Source organism: Dromiciops gliroides, chromosome 3 (assembly GCF_019393635.1).
Source record: "Dromiciops gliroides isolate mDroGli1 chromosome 3, mDroGli1.pri, whole genome shotgun sequence".
NCBI lineage: Eukaryota > Metazoa > Chordata > Mammalia > Microbiotheria > Microbiotheriidae > Dromiciops > Dromiciops gliroides.
Window position 1 is genome coordinate 510,578,943 of NC_057863.1, and position 24,703 is coordinate 510,603,645.

The 24,703-nt window shown below is 38.4% G+C and overlaps 1 protein-coding gene and 1 pseudogene across 5 annotated transcripts in view; one reads left to right on the forward strand and one right to left on the reverse strand.

Moving 5' to 3' along the window:
* The window catches only part of LOC122750363 (zinc finger protein 260-like), a 36,037-nt gene that overhangs the window by 10,762 nt on the left and 572 nt on the right, over positions 1-24,703 (reverse strand). The window contains exons 1-4 of one of the 5 annotated variants that reach the window (XR_006355738.1): positions 23,544-24,015; positions 19,208-19,334; positions 12,276-14,327; positions 9,969-10,061 (exon numbers count right to left, since the gene is read on the reverse strand). Coding sequence is in view for 4 of the 5 variants with exons in the window: in XM_043997080.1 (XP_043853015.1) it covers positions 2,603-3,441; positions 12,276-14,327; positions 19,208-19,334; positions 23,544-23,576 (3,051 nt within the window). In the remaining variant the exon portion in view is untranslated. Of the gene's footprint in view, positions 1-1,130; positions 3,442-9,763; positions 10,062-12,275; positions 14,328-16,905; positions 16,973-19,207; positions 19,509-23,543; positions 24,016-24,703 lie in introns of those variants that run through there. The other 4 variants (XM_043997080.1, XM_043997079.1, XM_043997081.1 and 1 more) reach the window with 4 other exon arrangements.
* LOC122750367 lies at positions 15,792-23,130 on the forward strand (annotated as a pseudogene).

Sequence of the window (24,703 nt, forward strand, 5' to 3'; positions counted from 1 at the left end):
AATAGGATGCAAGGTCTTTGAAATATCTCAGAATGATATGGGAATAATAAGACATAGATGAAGAAATTTGTGGGACAAAGATATAAATCTATTAATTAGTAAGGTTAAAATCATAAATAATTTTTTGTTTGGTTATAAGGAAAATAATTCCTATGTAATAAGTTATCTTGGAGGAAAGTAACTTATGAACTATCTTGTGTTACCTCAAAGGGAAATCCAATTTTATTTGGGTTTATTATTAATTTGGGATTAACATCTGTGTATAAAGTATGCCCTGAAGTAATAATTTCCTCTGACTTCTACTGTACTGATTTTATATTGTAATTAATTTTATGCTACATTGATTTTTAAAGTTGTTAGAATCTACATGAACCCATCTAGCTCTAAAGGTGGTCTCTTCTAGTCCAAACTGGGGTGATCTTGTTTGGGGTGGTTCTAGTTTTCTGGTTTTCTAGCCACTATTACTAAAGGCAGTCTGATCATTTGAGATATACACTGGTCTATGTATATAATTTGAGACAAAGCACTTAGTATATGTACATATCCAATCCCAAGTCTTTTGTTGTCTGCTACAATTGAAGTTAAATAAGTATCTTTTATGGGAGTTCATTTGTGAAGCCAATGAACCAAGGGATAAGAGTCATCTCTCTACAGAGAGTTTTGATAGCTATGTATCCGTGTTCAGGATTAGATCCCCTGTATAAAAAAATATTTATAGCAGCTCTTTTTGTGGTAGCTAAGAATTGGAGATCAAAGGAATGCCCATCAATTGGGGAATGGCTAAATGAGCTGTGTTATATGATGGTGATGGAATATTTTTGTGTTATAAGCAGGATTATTTCAGAAAGGCCTGAAAAGACTTGTATAAACTGATGTATAGTGAAGTGAGCAGAACCAAGAGAAATGTTGTGCACAGAGACAGCAATTATGTTTGATGAAGAACCATGAATGACGACTATTCTCAACAATAAAATGATACAATACAATCCCAAAAGATTAACGGTGAAGCATACTATCCACCTCCAAAGAAAAAACTGATATTGAACACAGACAAGCATGCTATTTTTCACTGTTTCATTTTTTTTCTTTTATTCAAGTTTTCTTATACAAAATGACCAATATGGTAGTGTTTTACATAATTGCACATGTATAACTCACATCTAATTGCTTACTGCCTCAGGGAGGGGGGAGGGAAGGAGGATAAAATTTGGAACTCAAGACTATAAATACAAATGTTTATTATTGTATATTATGTCTATGTTTGATATACGTATAAAATATAATTATATATCAAAAATAAAATAAAAAAGAAATTTAAAAAACATGATTAGATCATCCATCTAAGGGGAGAATTAGCTGGAGAGGAAAATTTTGAGAAAGCAACAATATCAGATGATTATATATATCAAATGTAAATGATTTTTTTTTTCAGGACAATGAGGGTTAAGTGACTTGCCCAGGGTCACACAGCTAGTAAGTGTCAAATGTCTGAGGCCGAATTTGAACTCAGGTCCTCCTGAATCCAAGGCTGGTGCTTTATCCACTGTGCCATCTAGCTGCCCCAAATGTAAATTATTCTAATTGGATACACAGTCCTTTAGCATGTTTTAATAAGTTCTAAACATTGGGTTTGGGACTCTATAAATAAAATTATATCAATAACCCTCTGCACAATTGTTTTTCTTCCTCCAGAGCTTGGAGGCCCATCTCAGCTGTGCACAAGCTGCTCCGGAGTACTGAATTCCATCGGTTCCCTCTATTCTCAGAGACCTCAAGTCTCACTTGCATACATCTCTATAGCTAAACTGGGAGTGTCCAGCAGGTCTTTGGCCTGGGGCTAACTCGCCTTAGAGTAGGTCTTTAGGAATGCGCCTATCTTGCATTTCTATTGTACGAATTCCATGAAATATTATGAAGGAGTAAGGAGAAACCTTAGTATTTCAGAAAAAAAGTTTTTAGGAATTTATGCACAGTATGAAATATACAGTGTTTAATGAGATCTGTGCTTCAGGAAAATGTTTTCCCACCTTAATCAGATCCATAAGTTTTATCTCTAGGAAGAGTTTTCCAATATACACGTATAAATATAAGCTCCAGGTAAAGGCCTTTCCACAATTCTTGCTATTATAGTTTCTTTCCAGTGCAAATATGTCTAGTGACCTACATCTTACAGAAAAAGGCAGGTCCTCATTGAATACATTCACATCTTCTCTGCACTGTTAATCCTCTGATATAAAGTCAGAGATGAACTCTGGCTGAAAGCCTTCCCACATTCAGTCTATATAAGGCTTGTTCGCAAGATGAATTTTCTGATGTCTAACAAGCTCTGTATTCCATCTGAATGCCTCTGCACATTCGTTATAGGGATATGATATTTATAGCATGTGAATATTCTGATGGAAAATAAGGGGGCAGCTAGGTGGCACAGTAGATAAAGCACTGGCCTTGGGTTCAGGAGGACCTGAGTTCAAATTCAGTCTCAGACACTTGACACTTAACTAGCTGTGTGACCCTAGGCAAGTCACTTAACCCTCATTGCCCTGGAAAAAAAAAGAAGAAGCAATGGAACAGGTAGCCATGGCAATGAAAATAAGGGATGACTTTAATCTGAATGCTTTTTCACCTTGGTTATATTAATGAGGTTTTTTCCTCTAGTATGGATTCTCTGATGTTCAGTAAGGGAAGAGAATATATTAAAAGCTTTACCACATTCTAGACACTCATAAGATTCTCTCGAGTGGATTATCTGATGTGCATAACAGGAAGAGTGATGGGTAAAGGCTTTACCACATTCGTGACATTTATAATGTTTCTCTCCAGTGTGGATTCTCTCATGTACAGCAAGACTGATCCTCTGTGCAAAAGCCTTTCCACATTGACTACATTCATAAGGTTTTTCTCCAGTGTGGATTCTCTGATGTGTAGCAAGATGGAAGCTCATTCTAAAAGTCTTTCCATATTGATTACATTCATAAGGTTTCTCTTCACTGTGGATTATCTGACGTTTACAAAGAATGGAGAGGCATCTGAAAGCCTTTCTACATTGACTGCATTCATAAGGTTTCTCTACAGTGTGGATTCTCTCATGTACAGCAAGATTGGGCCTCTGTGCAAAAGTCTTTCCACACTGATTACATTCATAAGGTTTCTCTCCAGTGTGGCTTCTCAAGTGTGCAGCAAGATTAGACCTATTTGTGAAAGTCTTTCTACATTGATTACTTTCATAAAGTTTCTCTCCAGTATGGATTTTCCAATGTAGAATAAGACTAGACCCAAGTCTTAAAGCTTTTACATGTTGATTGCATTCATGTTTCTCTGCAGTGTGGATCCTCTGATATTTAACAAGAACAGCCCTGGATTCACCATATTTAGAACAGTCATTCCATGAAGTCATTCTCAGCTTTACAGTGGTCTCTTTCACATCAAACCTAGTCTCTGCATCTGAAGGAAACAAAACACACACAGATGGATAAATAAGTGCTCTTCCTTCCATTTATTATTATCATTTTTCATGTCAGACTCTTTTTTTGGATCTTCTTGGTAAAAATACCAGAGGGCTTTTACATTTTCTTCTGCAGCTCATTTTACAGGAAACCGAGGCAAACAGGGTTAAGTGACTTGCTCAGTGTTGCAGTCTGAAGCTGAATTTGAACTCAGATCTCTGACTCCAGGTCTAGTGCTCTATCCACCGTACTTTCCATGTGATATTGCATAGAAATTGGTCAATACAGCACAGTAGGAAGTGCACAGAGTGTCCCCATTTCCTTCTATTGGGAGAAATTAAACTAACATTCAGTTTCTCCAATCAAAAAGAAGAGTTTCAAACTGAAATGGACAGAATCAATCATTTGAAAACACTATTTGCTCACACCAATGTGAAGAATTAATTAACAAAGAGTTCCACCTATAATCACATTGAATCCTAACAACAAACCTGAGACAGACAGAGTGAAAATTCTCATTATATTTTATGATTCAGCCCATGATATCTGAATGGCCGATTGACTAGATACAAATCCCATCAATCCAGACTAGATTCAAACCCAGTGATTGAGTGCACTCTGCCCACCACATTGGATAGATTGTCTTCATTTCACTTTCAGTCTTTTCTTCAAAAGCATTTTGTTGATTACGATTTTATTCTGTTGCATTCAGATAATTTTCCTACTGTTCTGTATTGACCAATTTTTTCCTTGTCTTTATTAGAGTATTTTATTTATTTTTTCCCATTACATGTAAAGGTAGTTCTCAACTTTTGTTTATACAAGCTTTCTAATTTCAGATTTTTCTCCCTCCCTCCCCTCCCTCCCCCTCCCCTAGACAGCAAATAATCTGATATAGGCTTTATATATATATATACACATATATATAATAAAATTAAACATATTTCTGCATTAGTCATGTTATAAGAGAAAAATCAGAGCAATGAGGAAAAACTTCAAAATAGAAATACAACAGCACCAAAACCAAAAGAAATAGTATGGTTCATTGAGCATCCATACTCCACAGTTCTTTTTTTTTCCCCTGGATTTGGAAATCCTCCTCCATCATGAATTCCCTGGAACCCTTCTGTACCATTGCATTGGTGAGAAAAATATATGTATTGACCAATTTTGATGCAATATTACATGGTTATTTTTTTTGTAAATTTCATGCTGACCCAAGAAGCAGATTGACTCTTTTCAGTTGTCCTGTAGTTATTTCCAGAGTTATATCTACCTTTTCAAAATAATCTATTCAGATCTATAGATATTGTGCCATTTATTGCACATATATTAAACATTGATATTACTTCACTATATCTTTAAGCATAATGTAACTTTTCTGGTTGATCCCTTTTGAAATGATTTTTTTTGTTTTTGTTGCTGTAGATAACTCATGAGTACCAACCCTACTCTTTGTATTCATCTGAGACATATTATATTCTATTCTGGCCTATCACTTTTAGGATAGCCATTATATCGTTATTTTTTTAAATTGTCTTTGAAAGCCTCTGTGCCCTAAATTAAAACAACAACAAAAATCCTTATAATAAACTCATACACATAAACCAAAAACCCCCATAAACTATGCACTTCCCATGTTCAAAAATAATTTTTCTCATATTGGACCTTGAAACCACCATCTTCCTGAAAGAAAAGGGATAACATGCTTCACTATTAGTCCTCCAGCAATAATTCTCATTTAGGGGATCAAGAATGCCTTGGGAGTTGGTGATGATGGTCCAAAAGGTTTGAGTTTACAATTTTTTCACAGTATCTTAAGCAGCAAATAGTTGCCCAATTTTGTTATAAATATACTTTTCCTCTGGGGAAAAATAAATAAATATTTGAAGCATAATCAGTCCCTTCATACAGTTATTCCCAAACATTATGATCAGGCATACAAGGGTTTTGGTATTCATGCAGTGAATGCATCAAACTCTGCACCATATTCCTTCATTCCTCAACCTGTCATCAAATTGTTTACAAACCTTCACACAATTTGGACATTCATGTGTCAATTAATTCCCAATGGATTGTCACAGGCATGCAAAGACTCTCATTTACATTTTTGACACTATACTAGACTACTTCCTTCCTTCCCCACTTATCTTGTAATCATATCTCATTAGTGATGTAGTCACCAGAACAAAATATTACTAATGTTTTTGTTCCTGTAGGACAGATGGCAGGCTCCTTGATCATGATCCACAATCATTAGGTATCTGTATTATTATAAGCCACCTTGGAAAAATCATGGATTATTACAAACATTCTATGAATATAGTAGACAGTCTATTTTTGAAATATTAAGGTTATTTTTTATTTGACCTTATCTTCCACTAATATTACTATTCTACTATGAGGCTGATTTTTGAAGGAACTAGTTGGCTACCCAATCAGTCCCTCAGTAGTTTCCATGGGAACATCACTTAACTCTGCATGGTGTTTAAAATCTAATGTGTGGTCGCCTTATTCCTGTCCCATGTGTAGGGAAAACTAGCTAGGGTTTATTAATAAATTAGAAGCTTTAGAACCAAGTTTTGGAATTAAGCATTTATTAGTGAAAAAAAGAACACTTGGGTCAGAAAGTCAAGAAAAGGCCTATCTAATCTAGCGTTCTCAAGTTCTACCACCAGCAGCCTGTTCAAGCCACAAATTGAGAGAACAAACTTCCTCTCCTCCCAAGGAGAAGCGGTCCTTCCACCTGGCTTCAAGCTAATTGGCTAGCATCACCCAAATCCATTGGTTCATTAGACTTGAGGGTGGTCCCGTATTGGTGGCAGAGTCCAAAGTCTCTGAGAACACACCCTCTTCAGAGTCAGGCAAGTGTGATTTCAATTGCATTAACTTTAAGTGAATTAACTTTAAGTACATTAATCAGCCAGGTCAGTTTATCTCGGTCAATCCAATCAATCCAATCAAGCTGGGGTCTTTGGGAGTTGGCAAAGCCCATTATTTTCTTATGGAACCCCCCTGTGCTTTGTTAAGAAACATAGTTTCCTTAAATGAAGCAATAACATTACAGATACTTAAGACTAACAATGTAAAGGAAATGAAAAAAAGAGAAAAGAAATTGAGAGATGCATTGACAAAAACTAAAGAGGGCAGTCCCCTTTGGTAGGTGGATATTACAAATAAAAGAAACTAAAGGGGGCAGTACCCTTTAGGAGGTGAATATTACAAATAGTGTATGCAATGGGAAAAGGAAAACAGGAAAATGTCCATTTAAGTCTTTGGAAGTCTTTTCTCAGGTGATTCTTTGGAAGTCATCAGGGTATAGTTATAGAGTTAAAGTCTTTCAGATGTGGATGCTGATTATCAGATAGCAAGTCTCAGCTGGAGAGTTTTGGATGTGGTTTTAGAGAAGTCTCTAAGGTGTTTCGGATACTGATGATAAGCTGGAAAGTTTCCTACAAAATTGATCTTAATACAACTTTAAACAGCTTTGCCAATAACCAAATCAAACAATGAATGTTCTCAAAAACATGTGTCTAAGGAGATTCAGAATCTTTTTAGAGATTTTAGAATTATGTATTGTCCAGTTGTTCCATATGAAACAGATATAATAAAGACAAAAATTTAAACTTTTTAAAAAAATTTAATATTACTGTAAACCCCCCTGGGGAGGAATAAAATTGGAAAGATGTAATATAAATTATTTAACCCTGTTTGAATCAGTTTCCTCATCTGTAAAATGAGCTGGAGAAGGAAATGGCAAACCACTCCAGTATCTTTGCCAAGAAAACTCCAAATGGAGTCATGAAGAGTCAGACATGACTGACTAATCACAAAACTCTCCTTAACACCTATTCTCAATGTTTCTGCTTTCAATTTCTACCTATTTCTGTTCTGCTCTCTGGATTAAAGAAGAACAAGTCTAATTTGCTCTCCCTAGACATATGTAATCCCTTCAAGTACATGATGACACCTATGATCCCCTCTGCCTTCTCTTCTCATGTGGGGATATATTGAGGCCCCTTCAGCATTCTGATCACCTCTTTCTAGATGCTCTGTAGCTTATCAACATCCTTTCCAAAGGGAAGATATTGCTCAAGAGATTCAGTCTAAGCAGGGCAGATTACATTGGAACTCTCACTTCTCCAGTCCTGGACCCTGTGCTTCTCACTGAAGCCTAAGCTCATATAGAGCTTTGGGGACAGCCATGTTAGGTTGTTCATTCATTTTGAACTTTTGTTCTACCAAGAGCCTCAAATGGTTTCCGGTCTTGCTATCTACCCATGCTTCCTCCAACTTATATTTAGTGAAGGTGGTTTACTGAAGCTACTTACACAGAATCATGCCAGTAGTTATTCCTAAAAAAGTCTCCTCTAGAATATAGAAAAGTAGTTATCTGACTTTCATTTTAAGATCTCCAATGGGATAGAACTCACTACTTTCTAAAGCAGTTCACTCAAAAGCAGGGTAACATTGTTAGGAAATACTTCTCAAAGTCAAATCAAAAGGTATATCTTTCTGACTGCCATCTTTGTCTCTTCCTTTTTCCCTCTGAAGCCAAGTAGGACATTGATAACCCTTTGTCCACAAGCTCAACCGCCCAGTACCTGAAGATAACTAACATGTCCACCGTTCCCCTCCATCATGCCCCCCCAGCATGTCTTCTTTTACAGCATATTCTTTTCTCCATTTATTTCACCGTCCTGGTTCCTCTGTTTCGGACATAAGCCAATTTAATAATATTCTCCTTAAAACATGCCCAGATGGAACACAAGATCCTAACCCAGTGAGTCAAACGAATCATCTGGTTGGGTTCGGTCCAATGCACTAGCCTCCTAGAACCTTTTGGATTTTATCTCTTGTCACTTAGTAACTATCTCTCCCAGATTTGTGTCAATTACATATCCGATGAGCTTTTTATTTATGCCTTTATTTGATTTATTAGATCCCATAGGTAAAGAGTTTTGGCCGTCTATGGTCAAGAATAAATTTCACATCCTCATAAGTGTTATGATAATCTTAGTTTTCCTTACCTCCAATATTCATACCTCGGGGGGTCAGAGGCCAGGCTTATTTAACTTTAAGGCATTCCTATTTTGTGCAGAGAATTTGGGCCTAGGTCTTTGGAGAAATTTTTATCAGCTCACTGGCATAGGGTAATAGTGAAGATTCTCTCATGACCACTATGACTACTGGCTTATCATTTTTGTTCTGTTTTGTTTTGTTTTTTTGTGGGGCAATGAGGGTTAAGTGACTTGCCCAGGGTCACACAGCTAGTAAGTGTCAAGTGTCCGAGGTCAGATTTGAACTCAGGTCCTCCTGAATCCAGGGCCAGTGCTTTATCCACTGTGCCACCTAGCTGCCATATGGACAAGGAGGAGCCCTTTCACCCTCAGAAGTTCAAGGTTAGTGAAAAATGGACCTTGGGGCATTTTGGCAAGCAAAGTATAAAAAAGTACAGAACCATGTACATGTATCTACGTGTACTAATTACCATTACAGACAAAACAACAATGAACTGCTTACGGTCCAATATGAAGAGAAAAGTTTCCTTGCAACCGTAATCAGGGGAGATAAGAGTAATGAGACAGAAAGTCTTGGAGTACTTTTCTATGTTTTCATGTTTTTAAAAGCACAGAAAGGGAAGGTTATTGGAATACACTGGCCTGGGGAATATGACCTCACATAACTGAGATGTGCAAGTAGAAGTCTATATAACAGAAGAGGACCTAATTGAGGAAGAAGCTGACTCATCTGAACTAGAGTAAGAAGGTACTCCTGAGGACCAATAACGAAATATGCTACCTCCTCCTAATATAGACGAAGGACTCAGAGTGTTGAATGAGACATATGTGTTTTTGGACAAGGACAAAGCAAGAATGTTGTCAATCATAATTCACATTTGTAACACAGAAATTTGGTTTCCTTTCTGAATTAGAAGCAGGCAAGAGGGGAAGGGGAATTTCTGCAGATCAAAAAAATAATAATTCATTTAAAACAATAAGAAAACACTTTGAGGTAACTCACAACTATGGCTAAGAAAATTCTTAATGTAAGATATATTTTTAAAAATTCTAAACACATAAGATTTTAAAGATTTGAATGAAATAATTTAGATGATCAATATTTGATTTTTTAATTTTAAAATTCAGAACTATGATCAAAAATGATCTCTATATGTGTGTATACACATGTGTGTGCATATATTTATATATACACATAAATATATATAATAAAACAGAAAAAGAGGATTACACAGGAAATTTTTCTATTGTTTATTGTTTGATTTTTCATTTTGAGATATTAAAAAATTCATTATGGCACTTCCAAATATGCCCTGATTCCTTCTGGCCTTCTTCCTGTTCCGTTGGGTTAGTATTAAAAATATCCAACTATTTCCTTCTTTTTGTGTGTGTATGGGCTCCCTATTCCTATTTTTAGTTTCCATCAAAATGCCAACTGGAACAACAAAAAACTGACAAAAATATTTGAAATGAAAGTGCATAGTCAAGCTAAATTAATTCCTACCTTATCCACATCCCCAAATGTACTTTTTAGTCAACATCTTCAATACATCATCTTTTGGTCAGGAAACAGGTAGCACAGATCTTTACAAGTCCTCTGGAAAAGTGGTTGGTCATTATAATTATCAGAGCTGTGACATCTTCCTAAGTTCTTAGTCTTTAGACTTAAAGTCCTTCAGTTCACTTTGCCTCAGTTCATACAACTTTTCTGTTTTAAATGAAATTGCCTATCTTAGATGGCATATTTGTATTCAATTCCATGCATATACCAACGTTTGTCCAGCTGTTGGCCTACAGTAGAACATCACACCTTAGTTTCCAATTCTTTGCCATAACAGAAGGAGCTCGTATAAATGTTTTTGTACATATGGGTCCTTTTCCTCTGTCTTTGACTTAAAAGAATAAACACACACACACACACACACACACACACACACACACACACACACGCTAGTGATATCATTGAGCCAAGGACTACCAGTCAGTTTTGGGGCTTCACACCTTCACCAACAGTGAATTAATTAAGAGGTCTATAATAATTTGTGAAAAACATAGTGATTCAATGCTTGCAAAGGACTTTATAAATAGTCTCATTTGATCTTCTCATGAGCCCTTGGAGGTAGGTACTATTTCTATCCCATTATACATATGGGGAAACTCAGACAGGAATAGGTTAAATGATTTGCCAAGAGTCACACAACTAGTAAGTATAAGAGACTGAATTTGAACTCAAGTCTTGGGATTCAGGGACAGCCTTCTATCCATTGTGCCCCCCAGCAGCCTAAAGAAATAATTACAAAAATAAATGTCCAGATATGCCAGAGGCATGGTCAAGAAGGCAGAGTAGAAGCAAGAACTTGCCTAAGCTCTCCCAAATTCCCCTCCAAACAACTTTGAAATAATGCCTTAAAATGAATTCTAAAGCAGCAGAACCAACAAAAGATGGGGTGAAGCAATTTTCTAGCCCAAGACAACCTAGAAAGTTGACAGGGAAAACACGTATCATTGGGGTGAGAGTGAAGTGCAGTCCAGAATAGGCAGAGCCCAGGTAAACTAGTAGCAGACCTTGTCCTAGCAAGCCAGCTCAGGCCTTAGAGGTAACTGAATCAGTCACAGCCACATCCAGAATTCTCAGTACTTAGGGAAAAATTTATATCTCTAAAAACTTACATCAAGAAAATAGAGAAATAAATGAATTGGGCATTAAATTTTTTTTAAAAAACCTAGAAAATGAATGAATTAAAAATTTCCAATTAAACATCAGATTTGAAATCCTGAAAATCAAAGATGAGATTAATAAAATTGAAATAAAACCATTGAACTAATAAATAAAACTGGAAGCTGGTTTTATGCAGAGAAACAGAGTGGTAGAATAGTAGAATGGATTAAGTACACAAATCACAGTAGTAAATGACCACAGTAATTCAGTGTTTGATAAACCCAAGGATCCAAGATTTGGGGACTATATGACAAAAAAAATCTGGGAAAAGTGGAAAGCAGTTTGGCAGAAGCAAGGTATAGACCAAATGAATACTTAATTTAGACATAAATAGTGACATCATAAGCAAATTAGGGGAGAATGAAATACCTGTCAGATACATTAAGGGAAGAATTTATCGCCAAGCAAGAGATAGAGAGCATTAGAAGTTGTGAAATAGATAAATGTGAATATATTAAATTTAAAAGGGTTTACACAAACAAAACCAATGCAGACAAGATGACAAGGAAAGAAGAAAGCTGGAAAAATTATTTAATAGCAAATGTCTCTGATAAAGGCCTCATTTCTCAAAAAAAAATATATATATATATATATAATTAAGTAAAATTTATAATCTGACAAGTCATTCCCCACTTTATCAATGGGTCAAAGGATTTGAACAGGGAGCTTTCAGATGAAGAAATTAAAGCTATATATACAAGAAAAAAATGCTCTAAATCACCATTGAATAGAGAAATACAAACCAAAACAACTCTGAAATACCATTTCACATCTATCAGATTGCTCCATATAACAGAAAAGGAAAATGCTAAATGTTGGAGGAGATGTGGGAACTCTAGTTATGTGAATTCTCTGATGTGAAATAAGGGATAACTCTAGTGTTAGTGATTTTCCACATTAATTATATTAATGAGGTATTTCCTCTAGTATGTATTCTCTATTGTTTAGTAAAGTGAGAGTGTACATTAAAAGCTTTACTACATTCTAGACACTCATAAGGTTTCTCTCTAGTGTGGATTCTCTGATGATAAGTAAAACTTGAGCTCCTTGTGAAAGTCTTACCACACTTATTACATTCATAAGGTTTCTCACCAGTGTGAATTCTCTGATGTACAAGATGGGAACTTCTTCTGAAAGTCTTCTCACATTGATTACATTTATAAGGTTTCTCTCCAGTGTGGATTCTCTGATGTACAGCAAGATTGAAACTACTTGTGAAAGTCTTTCCACATTGATTACATTCATAAGGTTTCTCTTGAGTGTGGGTTATCTGATGTTTAAAAAGATTTGATGTGCAGCTGAAAGTCTTTCCACATTGATTACATTCATAAGGTTTCATTCCATTGTGGATTAGCTGATGTGTATAAAGAGTGGAGAGGCATCTGAAAGTCTTTCCACATTGATGACAGTCATAAGGTTTCTCTCCAGTATGGATTCTCTGATGTACAACAAGATGGGAGCTCCTTCTGAAAGTCTTCCCACATTGATTACATTGATAAGGTTTCTCTCCAGTGTGGATTCTCTGATGTTCAGCAAGACTAGAGCTATGTGCGAAAGTCTTTCCACACTGATTACATTCATAAGGTTTCACTACACTGTCATTTCTCTGACGTCTAAAAAGATGTGACATGCAACTGACAGTCTTACCACATTGATTACATTCATAAGATTTCTCTCCAGTGTGTATTCTCTGATGTCTACGAAGAGTGGAACGGCATCTGAAAGCCTTTCCACATTTATTACATTCATAAGGTTTCTCTCCAGTATGGATTCTCTGATGTAAACAAAGACTAGAGAGCTGTGAGAAAGCCTTTCCACATTGATCACATTCATAAGGTTTCTCACCAGTGTGGATTCTCTGATGTTCCACCAGATTAAAGCTCTTTGTAAAAGGCTTTCCACATTGATTACATTCATAAGGTTTCTCTCCAGTGTGGATTCTCTGATGTCCAACAAGATTGGAGTTCCTTGTGAAAGTCTTTCCACATTGATTACATTCATAAAGTTTTTCTCCAGTGTGGATTCTCTGATGTCGAGCAAGGCTAGAACTCCTTGTGAAAGTCTTTCCACACTGATTACATTTATAAGAAGTCTCTCCAGTATGGATTCTCTGATGTATAAAAAGATGTGATGTACAGTTAAAAGCCTTTCCACATTGAATACATTTATAAGGTTTCTCACCAGTGTGGATTCTCTGATGTGCAGCAAAACTGAAGCGCTGTGTGAAAGCCTTTCCACACTGATTACATTCATAAGGTTTCTCTCCAGTGTGGATTCTCTCATGTGAACAAAGACCAGAAAGCTGTGAGAATGTCTTTCCACACTGAATACATTCATAAGGTTTCTCTCCAGTGTGGATTCTCTGATGTACAACAAGATTACAACTAGTTCTGAAAACCTTTCCACACTGATTACATTCATAAGGTTTCTCTCCAGTGTGGATTCTTTGATGAGAAGTAACACTGGATCTACTTGTGAAAGCCTTTCCACATTGATTACATTCATAAGGTTTCCCTCCACTGTGGATAATCTGATGTTTGCAAAGAGTAGAGAGACATCTGAAAACCTTTCCACATTGATTACATTCATAACGTTTCACTACACTGTGGGTTCTCTGATGTCTAAAAAGATGTGATGTGTAGTTGAAAGCTTTTCCACACTGATTACATTCATAAGGTTTCTTTCCAGTGTGGATTCTTTGATGTACGAGAAGACTGGAGCGCTGTGTGAAAGTCTTTCCACATTGATTACATTCAAAAGGTTTCTCTCCAGTGTGGATTTTCTCATGTACAGCAACACTGGAGTGCTGTGTGAAAGTCTTTCCACACTGATTACAGTCATAAGGTTTCTCTCCAGTGTGGATTCGCTGATGTGAACAAAGACCAGAGAGCTGTGAGAAAGCCTTTCCACATTGATTATATTCATAAGGTTTCTCTCCAGTATGGAATCTCTGATGTGCATTAAGATGCAATCTCCTTCTGAAAGTCTTTCCACAAAGATTAAATTCATAAGGTTTCTCTCCAGTGTGTATTCTCTGATGGTTAGCATGACCAGTCTTACATTGACTAAACTGAGAACAGTCATTCCATGAAGTCATTTTCAGTTTTGCAGTTGACTTCTTCACATCAAACCTAGTCTCTGAATCTGAAGAAAGCAAACATACATACATATATATATATATACATATACACACATCTTATAAATATATCCTCTTCCTTCTGTTTGCAGAAAATAAACTGAATTATGGGCAGCTAGGTGGCATAGTGGATAGAGTGCTGGTCCAGGAGTCAGGAGAACCTGAGTTCAAATCTGGCTTTAGACATTTACTAGCTGTGTGACCCTGGGCAAGTCACTTAATCTTCTTTGCTCAGTTCTTCATCTAGAAAGTGAGCTGAAGGAAATGGCAAACTACTCCAGTATCTTTGCCATGAAAACCTCAAATAGGGCACAGCAAGTCTGAAATGACTCAAAACAACAACAAACACTGAATGACTTGGTGTTACTCCAGTCAAAAAGAAGAGCTTTCAGACTTAAATGGGCAGATTCAATGATGTGAAAAATGCCATTAGATGGTACCTATAGGATGATTTAATTAACAAAGAGTTCCAGGGGCAGCTAAGTGGCGCAGTGGATAAAGCACCGGCCCTGGATTCAGGAGTACCTGAGTTCAAATCCGGCCTTAGGCACTTGATACTTACTAGCTGTGTGACCCTGGGCAAGTCACTAAACCCCCATTGCCCTGCAAAACAAAACAAAACAAACAAACAAAGAAAAAAACAAACAAAGAGTTCCATAAACAACCCAATCATATTGGATCCTCGCAACACACATGAGACCTAGACAGAGCCAGTATCCTCATTATACTTTACAATTCAGGCAATGAGCTCTGAACAGCAGAATGACCTGACCCAATTCCTAGCATCTGAGACTAGAACTCAAACCCAGTGACTGAGTGTGCTCTGTCCACTGAATAAGACAGACTGTCTCCATTTCACTTTCCATCCTTTCTTTAAATACATTTTGTTAATTACAATTACAATTTTATTCTACTGACCAGTTTTGATGCAATATCACATGGTCACTTTTTCTGTAAATTTCATGATAACCTGAGAAATAGATGTCCTGTAGTAATTTCCAGTTCTATTTTTCTTATATTTTAATCAAATCTATAGACAATATTCTATTTGTTGCACATATACTAAATATTCATATTATTTCACTTTCTATCATATATTTCAACATAATGTAATTGCCCTGGTGATCCCTTTTCAATTTTTGTTATTGCGATCGCTGAAGATTCCATCATGAGTACTTACCCTGTTTTTCATAGTCACCTGAGTCATATTAAATTCCATCCTGGCCCATCATTTTTTAAAATAGCCATTATCTCTTTATTTAAAAATTTTTATCTTTGAATGCCACTGTTTCCTTAATAACAAAATAAACCACAACTAAAAATCATTGTAATACAATTAAAAAACTATGCATTTCCCATAAAAATATTATTTCTCATACTGGACCTTGAAACCACCATCCTTCTGTCAGGAAGTAGATAGTGTGCTTCACTATTAGTCTTTCAGCAACATTTCCCATTTAGGAGATCAAGAATCCCTTGGGGGGTTGGAGTTTAAAATTCTTTCATGGTATCTTTTTTTTAATTCTTCTTTGTTTTGGGGCAGTGAGGGTTAAGTGATTTGCCCAAGGTCACACAGCTAGTAAGTGTCAAGTGTCTGAGGCTGGATTTGAATTCAGGTCTTCCTGACTCCAGGGCTGGTGCTTTATCCACTGCACCACCTAGCTGCCCCCCTCTTTCATGGTATCTTAAGCAGTAAATAATTGCCCAATTTTATCATAAATAATTTTTTCTTTTGGGAAAACAAATATGTGAATATTTTAAATATAATCAGTCCCTTCCTGCAGTGATTCCCAAAAATCATGATCAGGCATACAAGGCTTTTGTTGTTCATGCAGTGGATGCACCAAACTCTGACTGACTGCTTCTGATGACGTGCAACATATTTCTTCAGTTTCTCAACCTGTCATCAAATTGTTTCCAAACCCTCAGACAGTTTGGACATTCATGTGTAAAGTAGCTCCCAATTGATGGTCACAGGCATGCAAAGACCCTCATTTGCTTTTCATCACTACACCAGAGTACTTCTCTTCTTACCAGTCATCTTGTAAGCACATTTCATCAGTGATATAATCACCAGATCAAGATGTTACAAATGTTTTTGTTCCTACAGGACAGATGGCAGACTCCTTGATCATGATCCATGATCGGTAGGCATACACATTACAAGCCATCTCTAAAAAACCATGGACCATCACAAACATTCTGTGTAGATAGTAAATATATTACCTCTTGTTGAAGTGGTAAGGCTATTTTTTATTTGACCATATCTTCCTCTTATATCGCTATTCTTCTATGAGGCTGATTTTCCAAGTTTCCTGAAACTAGGTACAAGGGTTATTGCACCAGATCATCCTCCAGCCCCAGAAACAGGGACCTTGACCAATCAACTTTTGCCCCATCTTCCTATCCTGTTCCTCACTCCCTAAAACCTACATAGTGACCTGACCAGGATCTCACTGCTAAAAGTATCTGAAAAAGAATTCCAAGTTAAGTATTCCTGTCCCAAAGTCTAGCACACCCTTTGCTGCAACATGAAGAAGCTTCTTGTGATAACAGCCCACATACACCAATTTTCACCTCACCCACCTGGACAGGAGTTCCAGGCCTTCTTGAACAAAATGGGAGATCAAATATTCTCTGGGAACTGGAAGTCCTGGGTATGGGGAATAAATTAGGGATAAGGAAGGAGAGAAACTTGTACTTTAATCTTCATTAGAGAAAAGGGAAATGAAAGCAAGGATCACAAAGTGGTTCCAAGTACTATTCAAAGATTGTTTCCTGGGTGGATATTGTTAGGAGCTTGGGGAGGGGGGTGGTTCAGGAAGATTCATGCAACCATTCTGGAGTCAGAAAATTCCAACTTTGTCTACCTCCTTCATAAAAGGATTGCCACATTCCATGGCTTCCATTTTTTAGAAATTAAAAGTAGCTGATAGTGCTACTGGGCCTGAAGTCAAGAAGAACTAAGTTCAAATGTGGCCTCAGACACTTATTAGCTCTGTATGTACCCAAGGGCAAGTAACTTAATCTCTGTTTGCCTCAGTTTTCTCAACTATAAAATGGGTATAAGAATAACACCAAAACCAAAAAGTTGTTGTGAGGATCAAATGAGATAATATGCATAAAGAAAGCCCTTAGTACAGTGTCTGGCTCATAGTAGTTACATATAAAAATACTTATTCCCTTTATTTCCCTGTATCTATACTAGAATTGGGGGGATAAGAAGGAAGAACAAGGACACACTTGCTATAATAGTGCTCTAAGAGTAACACCATGAGCAGTGACCTACAAATTTATCCTTATTAACAAGAAGAACATTCCAAAGACAAAACCCTTCCCAAAGAAGAAGGTTGGCCTTGGGAGGAAGGGGGTTTCCTGCATTGCCCATTTTCAAGGAAAAGCTACAGTTTTTAGAGATTTTTTTAGACCAAGTTCACATCCAGGTAGAAGTTAAACCACTGTAACGATTGGAATGACGCCACCTGCTGGAGACTTACTGTAGAAGAGTTTCACCCATGAAGCGAAGGTCTTTGAGGGCAAGACCAGGAGTCTTTTCTTTGGTGTCAGGAAGTGATGCGGGCTGGTGGGAGGAGGAAGGAAGAGACTGGCGCTCAGTCTCGCGCTCTTTCCTCTGGACTCTGGCGGAGAAGGGAGCTAGAAATGTGCTCTCCCTTTAATAGATAGGAATCTAGGCCTTTTTCTCTCTCTCTTTACCAAATTCTTATTCTCCTTAATAAATGCTTAAAAGTCTAACTCTTGCTAAAGCTTGTAATTGATTGGCGACCACTCATTAGATATTTTAGACAGACTAGCTAGAATTTTAGCCCTCTGTAATATGTATTCTCTGCAGAGGCCCTCCCTTTGCAAGACTAATGTCAAAGCGTCGGTTCATGAGGACAAAAAAAAAATCGCCCCTCTGGACAAAACTTTCCTCTCTTCCTTTTCTATATTGTTGTTCACATATTATTAGTTAGCAATAGTTATTATATTGTTTTACTGTTCCGTCAAGGAAACATTTTGTTTCTTGAGGAACAACAGGGGGGACTGTAACGATTGGAATGACGCCACCTGCTGGAGACTTACTGTAGAAGAGTTTCACCCATGAAGCGAAGGTCTTTGAGGGCAAGACCAGGAGTCTTTTCTTTGGTGTCAGGAAGTGACGCGGGCTGGTGGGAGGAGGAAGGAAGAGACTGGCGCTCAGTCTCGCGCTCTTTCCTCTGGACTCTGGCGGAGAAGGGAGCTAGAAATGTGCTCTCCCTTTAATAGATAGGAATCTAGGCCTTTTTCTCTCTCTCTTTACCAAATTCTTATTCTCCTTAATAAATGCTTAAAAGTCTAACTCTTGCTAAAGCTTGTAATTGATTGGCGACCACTCATTAGATATTTTAGACAGACTACCTAGAATTTTAGCCCTTAACACCACATAATGCCTGAGGTTCATTACAAGTCTGAGATACAGCACCACAGGCTTGATCCTTGACATGAAACTGCCTAGAACTAGGAAAAGATAGCTTCAGGAACAACAAAGAAAACTCCCAGCTCCTATTCCACAGTGCTAAGATCTTTCATAGGAAAACCAGGCAGCAGGAGTACCTTGTCTCTTAGACAAAGGAGACCAGCACTTTGGCCTTTGTAAGAATTGATAAGGGGGCAGCTAGGTGGGGCAGTGGATAAAGCACCAGCCCTGGATTCAGGAGTACCTGAGTTTGAATCTGGCCTCAGACACTTGACACTTACTAGTTGTGTGACCCTGGGCAAGTCACTTAACCTTCACTGCCCCACAAAAAAAAAAGAATTGATAAATGCCTGAAACTCTGCACACTATGAAAGGAATGAAGACACCCCTTTTGATGGCAGATACAGAGTGGCCACAGGAAATGGTCCTTACCCAGGGAGAGCAAGTTCTGAGCATTCTCCAGCGTGACATCCTTGTGCAGCTCTTTCTGAGTTGGGTTCAACAAACCCCACTCCTCTAGTGTGAAGTCCACAGCCACATCCTTGAATGTCACCAACTCCTAAAACATCAAAACCCATAGGATTCAGAGTTTAAACATCCTTCAGAATTGATCTAGTCCAATGCTCATCAATTTACAAAAGAAAACTGAAGCACAGAGAAGGGATTGACCCAAAGGTCATACATACCCTTTATGATTATCAGAGCCAACACTTGAAACCAAAGTCATGAAAAGCCCAATGGAATATTTAGAAAATCATTTTATATTTTCAGTTGGAATAAAGTTTAAAAACATATAACTATGAAATGTTATTCCCTATGGTATCAGAGAAGGTATATTTTTAATCACTGAGGTATGAGAATCTTTGGAGGAGAAAAAGAAGGCTATATGAAATTTCCTTCTCATCAGAACTGTCATAAGTGATATATTCCATGAAAAGTTTGCAAGAAGCAAAAAGTACTGTGTTTTATGGGGCTAAAACATTTCCTACCATCACTGGAGAGAGGACAAAGGACTAATCTAGTTAATTTCCTAAAAGTCAGAAATAACATCTCATATAAAGAGTATTATTAAGAGATATCAATCACAATCTGGACTGAACTGAGTGGTATATGAGACTTTCCATCCAAGTGAAGAAGAGATATCTATCATTCTACTGAGAGCTTAAAATGGCTTTGGGTATGATACATCAGAGACAAAACATCTTATATAATATTTTATTAAGTGAGGTTGGGATTGGAGTTAATTCTTGAGAAAGACATTGCCAGGTTCTTTATGAGAAAAAGATAATTTAAAGAAGAACAAGAATCAAGGGAATAAGTAAAGAAGGAGGCTTATCAGCTCTTTGGCTAAGAATTGGAAATCAAAGGAATACCCATCAATTGAGGAATGGCTAAACAAGGTATGGTATATGATTGTGATAGAATATTATTGTGCTATAAAAAATGACAAGCAGGATGATTTCAGAAAGGCCTAGAAAGACTTGTATGAGCTGATGTACAGTGAAGTGAGAAGAACCAGGAGAATGTTATGAACAGTGGCAGCAATATTGTTTGATGATTAACTGTGAATGACTTAACTATTCTCAGCAATACAATGATCCAAGACAATCTCTTTGCAGAGACCAGGTTTGAAGTGAAGGAGTTGACTGCAAAACTAAAAAAGACCTAATGCAATGACCATTCTCCCTCAAACCCAATTGCTTTAAACATCTGGGGCCACCTCCAGTCATCCTGCTACATATCTTGCTACTGGACCTAGATGGCTCTGGAGGAGAGAGTGCGGTTGGAGACCCGGTCTCTGCAAAGGGCTTATTTAAAGCCTATTTGCTCAGAGCTTTATTTAAAGAAATCATAAATGAAAACTGTGCAGGACAAAAAGTAAACTGTTCCAGCTTTTTTGGGGAAAAAAGCAAATAAATCTAGCCTCCAAACCCCCAAATATCTTCTTCTATAATCTTCTGAACAGTTAACAAATTTATTGCTCATTTCCCACTTTTTGAGATTCCTAAGAATTTATACTGGGGTCTCTTGAGTCACTACTCTTTTTTTCTTCTTCTTTTTTTCTTTTTTTGCAGGGCAATGAGGATGAAGTGACTTGCCCGGGGTCATGCAGCTAGTAAACGTCAAGTGTCTGAGGACAGATTTGAACTCAGGTCCTCCTGAATCCAAGGCCAGTGTTTTATCCACTGCTCCACCTAGCTGCACCCCAAAGTCACTATTCTTCATTGCATAGTTATTTATACATAGTATGAGCTCCCTCTATTGGACAGCTGTTAGTCCTTTTATTGATTAACAATAGATTCCAAATTGATTCTCTAATAAATCATTACAAAAAGAAACTATTCCAAATCTCTTTCCTCCCCAATCTTGCCCCATACATCATTCACCACCCTGAAGTGACTTATCCAGGGTCACACATCTAGTAAGTTTCAAGTGCCTGAGGCCACATTTGAACTCAGGTACTCCTGAATCCAGGGCCAGTGTTTTATCCACTGTGCCACATAGCTTCCCCTAGCCTTACCTGATCTTACCCCAAACTCTGCATGACCAGTAGCCAGAAGCTCAGAAGAAATTTTAAATAAATAAACAAACAAACAAATAAATGAGTGAGTGAATAAATAAATAAATGAATGGATGAATGAATAGACAGATAAACAAATAAATAAAGTGGTAATGTTTTACATAATTGCACTGTGTAACCTATACTGATTGCTTGCAACCTTGGGGAGGAGGGAGGGGAGGGAAGGAGGGAATGAGAGAGGGATAGAATTTGGAACTCAAAACTTTAAATAAATAAATAAATCAGAAGCCCAGAAGGGAATATAGATAGAAAGATAGAAAGAAAAATAGAAAAAAGGTAGAAAGAAGGTAAGAACGAAAGAACAAAAGACAGGAAGAAAGAAAGAGAAAGGAAGGAAGGAAGGAACAAAGAGACATATGTATGTATATGTGTGTGTGTGTATGATATCTGTGCAATCGAAGGACACTTGTGTCCATCTTTTATTGATGGTGTGGGTCACACTCAAGTAGATCAAAAAACTGCAGCATACCTGTCTAACTGCATCCTGTGCTGCCTTATTTTGACTTTCACTATCGAGGACCCTGACAATTCTTGCAACAGAATTAAATTAGATAATATTTATAATGTACTTGGCACATAGTCAGTGCATATAACTAGCCCCAACCCTGTTTCCAGTCTTCTCACACCCTCTTCCCCTCTTCTTCTTCCTTTTCCTCCCTCACTCAGGGACACTGGCCTCCTGGCTGATCCTTGACCACTATTCTCCATATCCTGATTCTGTGCTTTCCAATGACTGTTTCTCATGCTTGGAATGTTCTCTATCCTTACATCTGGACCTCCTGGCTTCCTTTAAGTCTCAGTTAAAATTTCACCTTCTGAAAAAACCTTTTCCTTGTCCCTGGAACTGTTAGAACCTTCTCTCTGAGAGTACCTCCCTTTTATGTTGTATAGAGTCTATTTGGACATGTTTTCTACCCCATTAGACTGAATTTCTTGAGGGCAGGGACTAGTTTTTCCTTTGTATTCCTAGTAGGTTAGCACAGAGCCCCCACCCTTTCTAAATGCTTATCGACTAGACCTAAAAATGGCAAAGGGGAGAGATTCAGGGAGACCTGGGAAGACTCGTGTGAACTGAGGATGAAGGAAATAAGCAGCACCAAGAGGACAATCTCTGTTCTGATCACAACACTGTCTGGACAAGAGCTGGAGAAGCCTTCAGGACTCTGGGGCAGGCCTGGACTCAGGTGTGAAGGGCTTTCCTTGACCTTCAGTTGCTAAAAGAGAGAGCTTGGCCAAAAGAAACAAAGAGAAGGAGGAAACCCCGTGAGTTCGCGGGCGGTCTCTCTTTCAACCCAGCGGCACAATGCAGATTTTCGTGAAGACCGTGACAGGAAGACCATCACCCTTGAGGTAGAACTGTCCGATACTATTGAAAATGTCAAGGCAAAGATATAAGATAAGGAAGGTATTCCCCCTTATCAGCAAAGGTTGATTTTTGCGGACAAGCAACTGGAAGATGGACAAACTTTGTCTGACTACAACATTCAGAAGAAGTCTACGCTTCATCTTGTTCTGAGACTTAGGGGTGGTGCCAAGAAGAGAAAGAAGAAGTCTAACACCACTCCCAAAAAAGAACAAACATAAGAGAAAGAAGGTTAAGCTTGCTGTTCTGAAGTACTATAAGGTTGATGAGAATGGCAAGATCAGCTGCCTTCGACGAGAGTGCCCTTCTGATGAATGTGGTGCTGGAGTCTTTATGACCAGCCATTTTGACAGACATTATTGTGGCAAGTGTTGGCTAACCTACTGCTTCAGCAAGCCAGAAGACAAGTAAAAGTATATGTGTTAATAAAAAGAGTCAACTAAAGAAAAAAAAAGAAAGAGAAGGGGGAGGAACTCCATGGAGGGGTGAGGGGGGGTGCTAGGCATGCATAAAGAAAGCAAGGACAAGATCCATGCTGAATAGAGAGTAGAGTGAAGTGGTTTTCCTTGTCAGTCAGTTGTAATGAGAGAGAATTTAAAAAACATTAGAGGGCAGAAATTTGGAGGGTGGGGAGAGGAGCTCCAGATGCCAAAGTGCCAAGAACAAAAGTAAATAAACTGACAAAGAGGGCAGGGTATTGTTGATATTACTGTGTTCAATTTCATAGGTAAGAGAGACTGCCAGCTTCAAAGACAGCCCTCTAGGTCTATAGAAATAGCCTCCTTGGCTGATGTTGGTCAAGTTTGTGGATGGACTACACTTACTTGGGGTGGGGGTCTGTGGCTCCCAGGGGCCATCTGGCTCTAGGCTCCCTATTCAGGTCAGGCCTTGGTACTCTGCAGAGGGAGTTGGGAAGTGAGAAGGATCCCAGAGGGGTAGATTTCTTTCCTTTCTTTTCCTAGGCAGGAGGCTGGCCAACAGGGATTTATGGAGGTTAAGGTCCTTCAGGAGTTACAAAGTCCCTGACCCTGCCCTCAGGGGGAGAGACTCCAACCTACAGAAGGAGAGAGGCAGCAGAAAGGGTCAGGCTTGGAAATGAAAATGGCACCAACCCTCTCTTACTCCTTCACTTCTGCCCCACTCCATGCCCCCATCCTCCTACAGAGACCCAAGGGGGAGAAGGGGCTTGGGATCCCAGATGGCATGAGACCAGTCAGAGCCTCAATGGCCCCTGACTCACTCAGAGCTCTCCCTCCAATTGGTACTCTGCCTTCCCTGCATTCCCTTTCCCTAACATTCTCCCTCTCCCTCCCATCTCCTCTCCTCCTCCTCCTCCTCCTCCTCCTCCTCCTTCTTCTTCTTCTTCTTCTTCTTCTTCTTCTTCTTCTTCTTCTTCTTCTTCTTCTCTCTCTCTCTCTCTCTCTCTCTCTCTCTCTCTCTCTCTCTCTCTCTCTCTCTCTCTCTCTCTCTCTCGCTTTTTCTCCCCCCCTCCCTCTCCCCACTCACCCACCACCCACAGATAATCTGGACTACAGACTGACTGCTTGATCTAGGAGGGAGGGTAGCTAGGGACGATTGGGGATGAGTAAGGCTCTGGGATGGAGCCACTAAGAAATGAGCAGTGGAAGTCTGAGATAGGGAGATAAACTCTAGTCTGGGATTCAGCCCCCAGGCAAGGGGCCTGAGGGAGGTGAAAGAAGTTGGGGCAGGGATGCAGTGTGGGTCTTAAAGGCAGGGAGGCAGTACTCCTGAATCCTTACAGGATAAGTTCAAATTGCATCTTGATCTAGTTCCCCTGACCACTTCCTCCTCTTCTAGTCAGGACGTTTTAGCAGGAAATGAGCTTTAAAAAGGGGAACCAGGCAGTGGCTCCCAAACTGCCCCAAAGACCAACGGAGTACACTGTATCACATATTAACCAAAATTCACATTCTAACAATATGTGCCCAATTAGCAAAAGCCAACTAGGCAAAGCTTTTCCAGT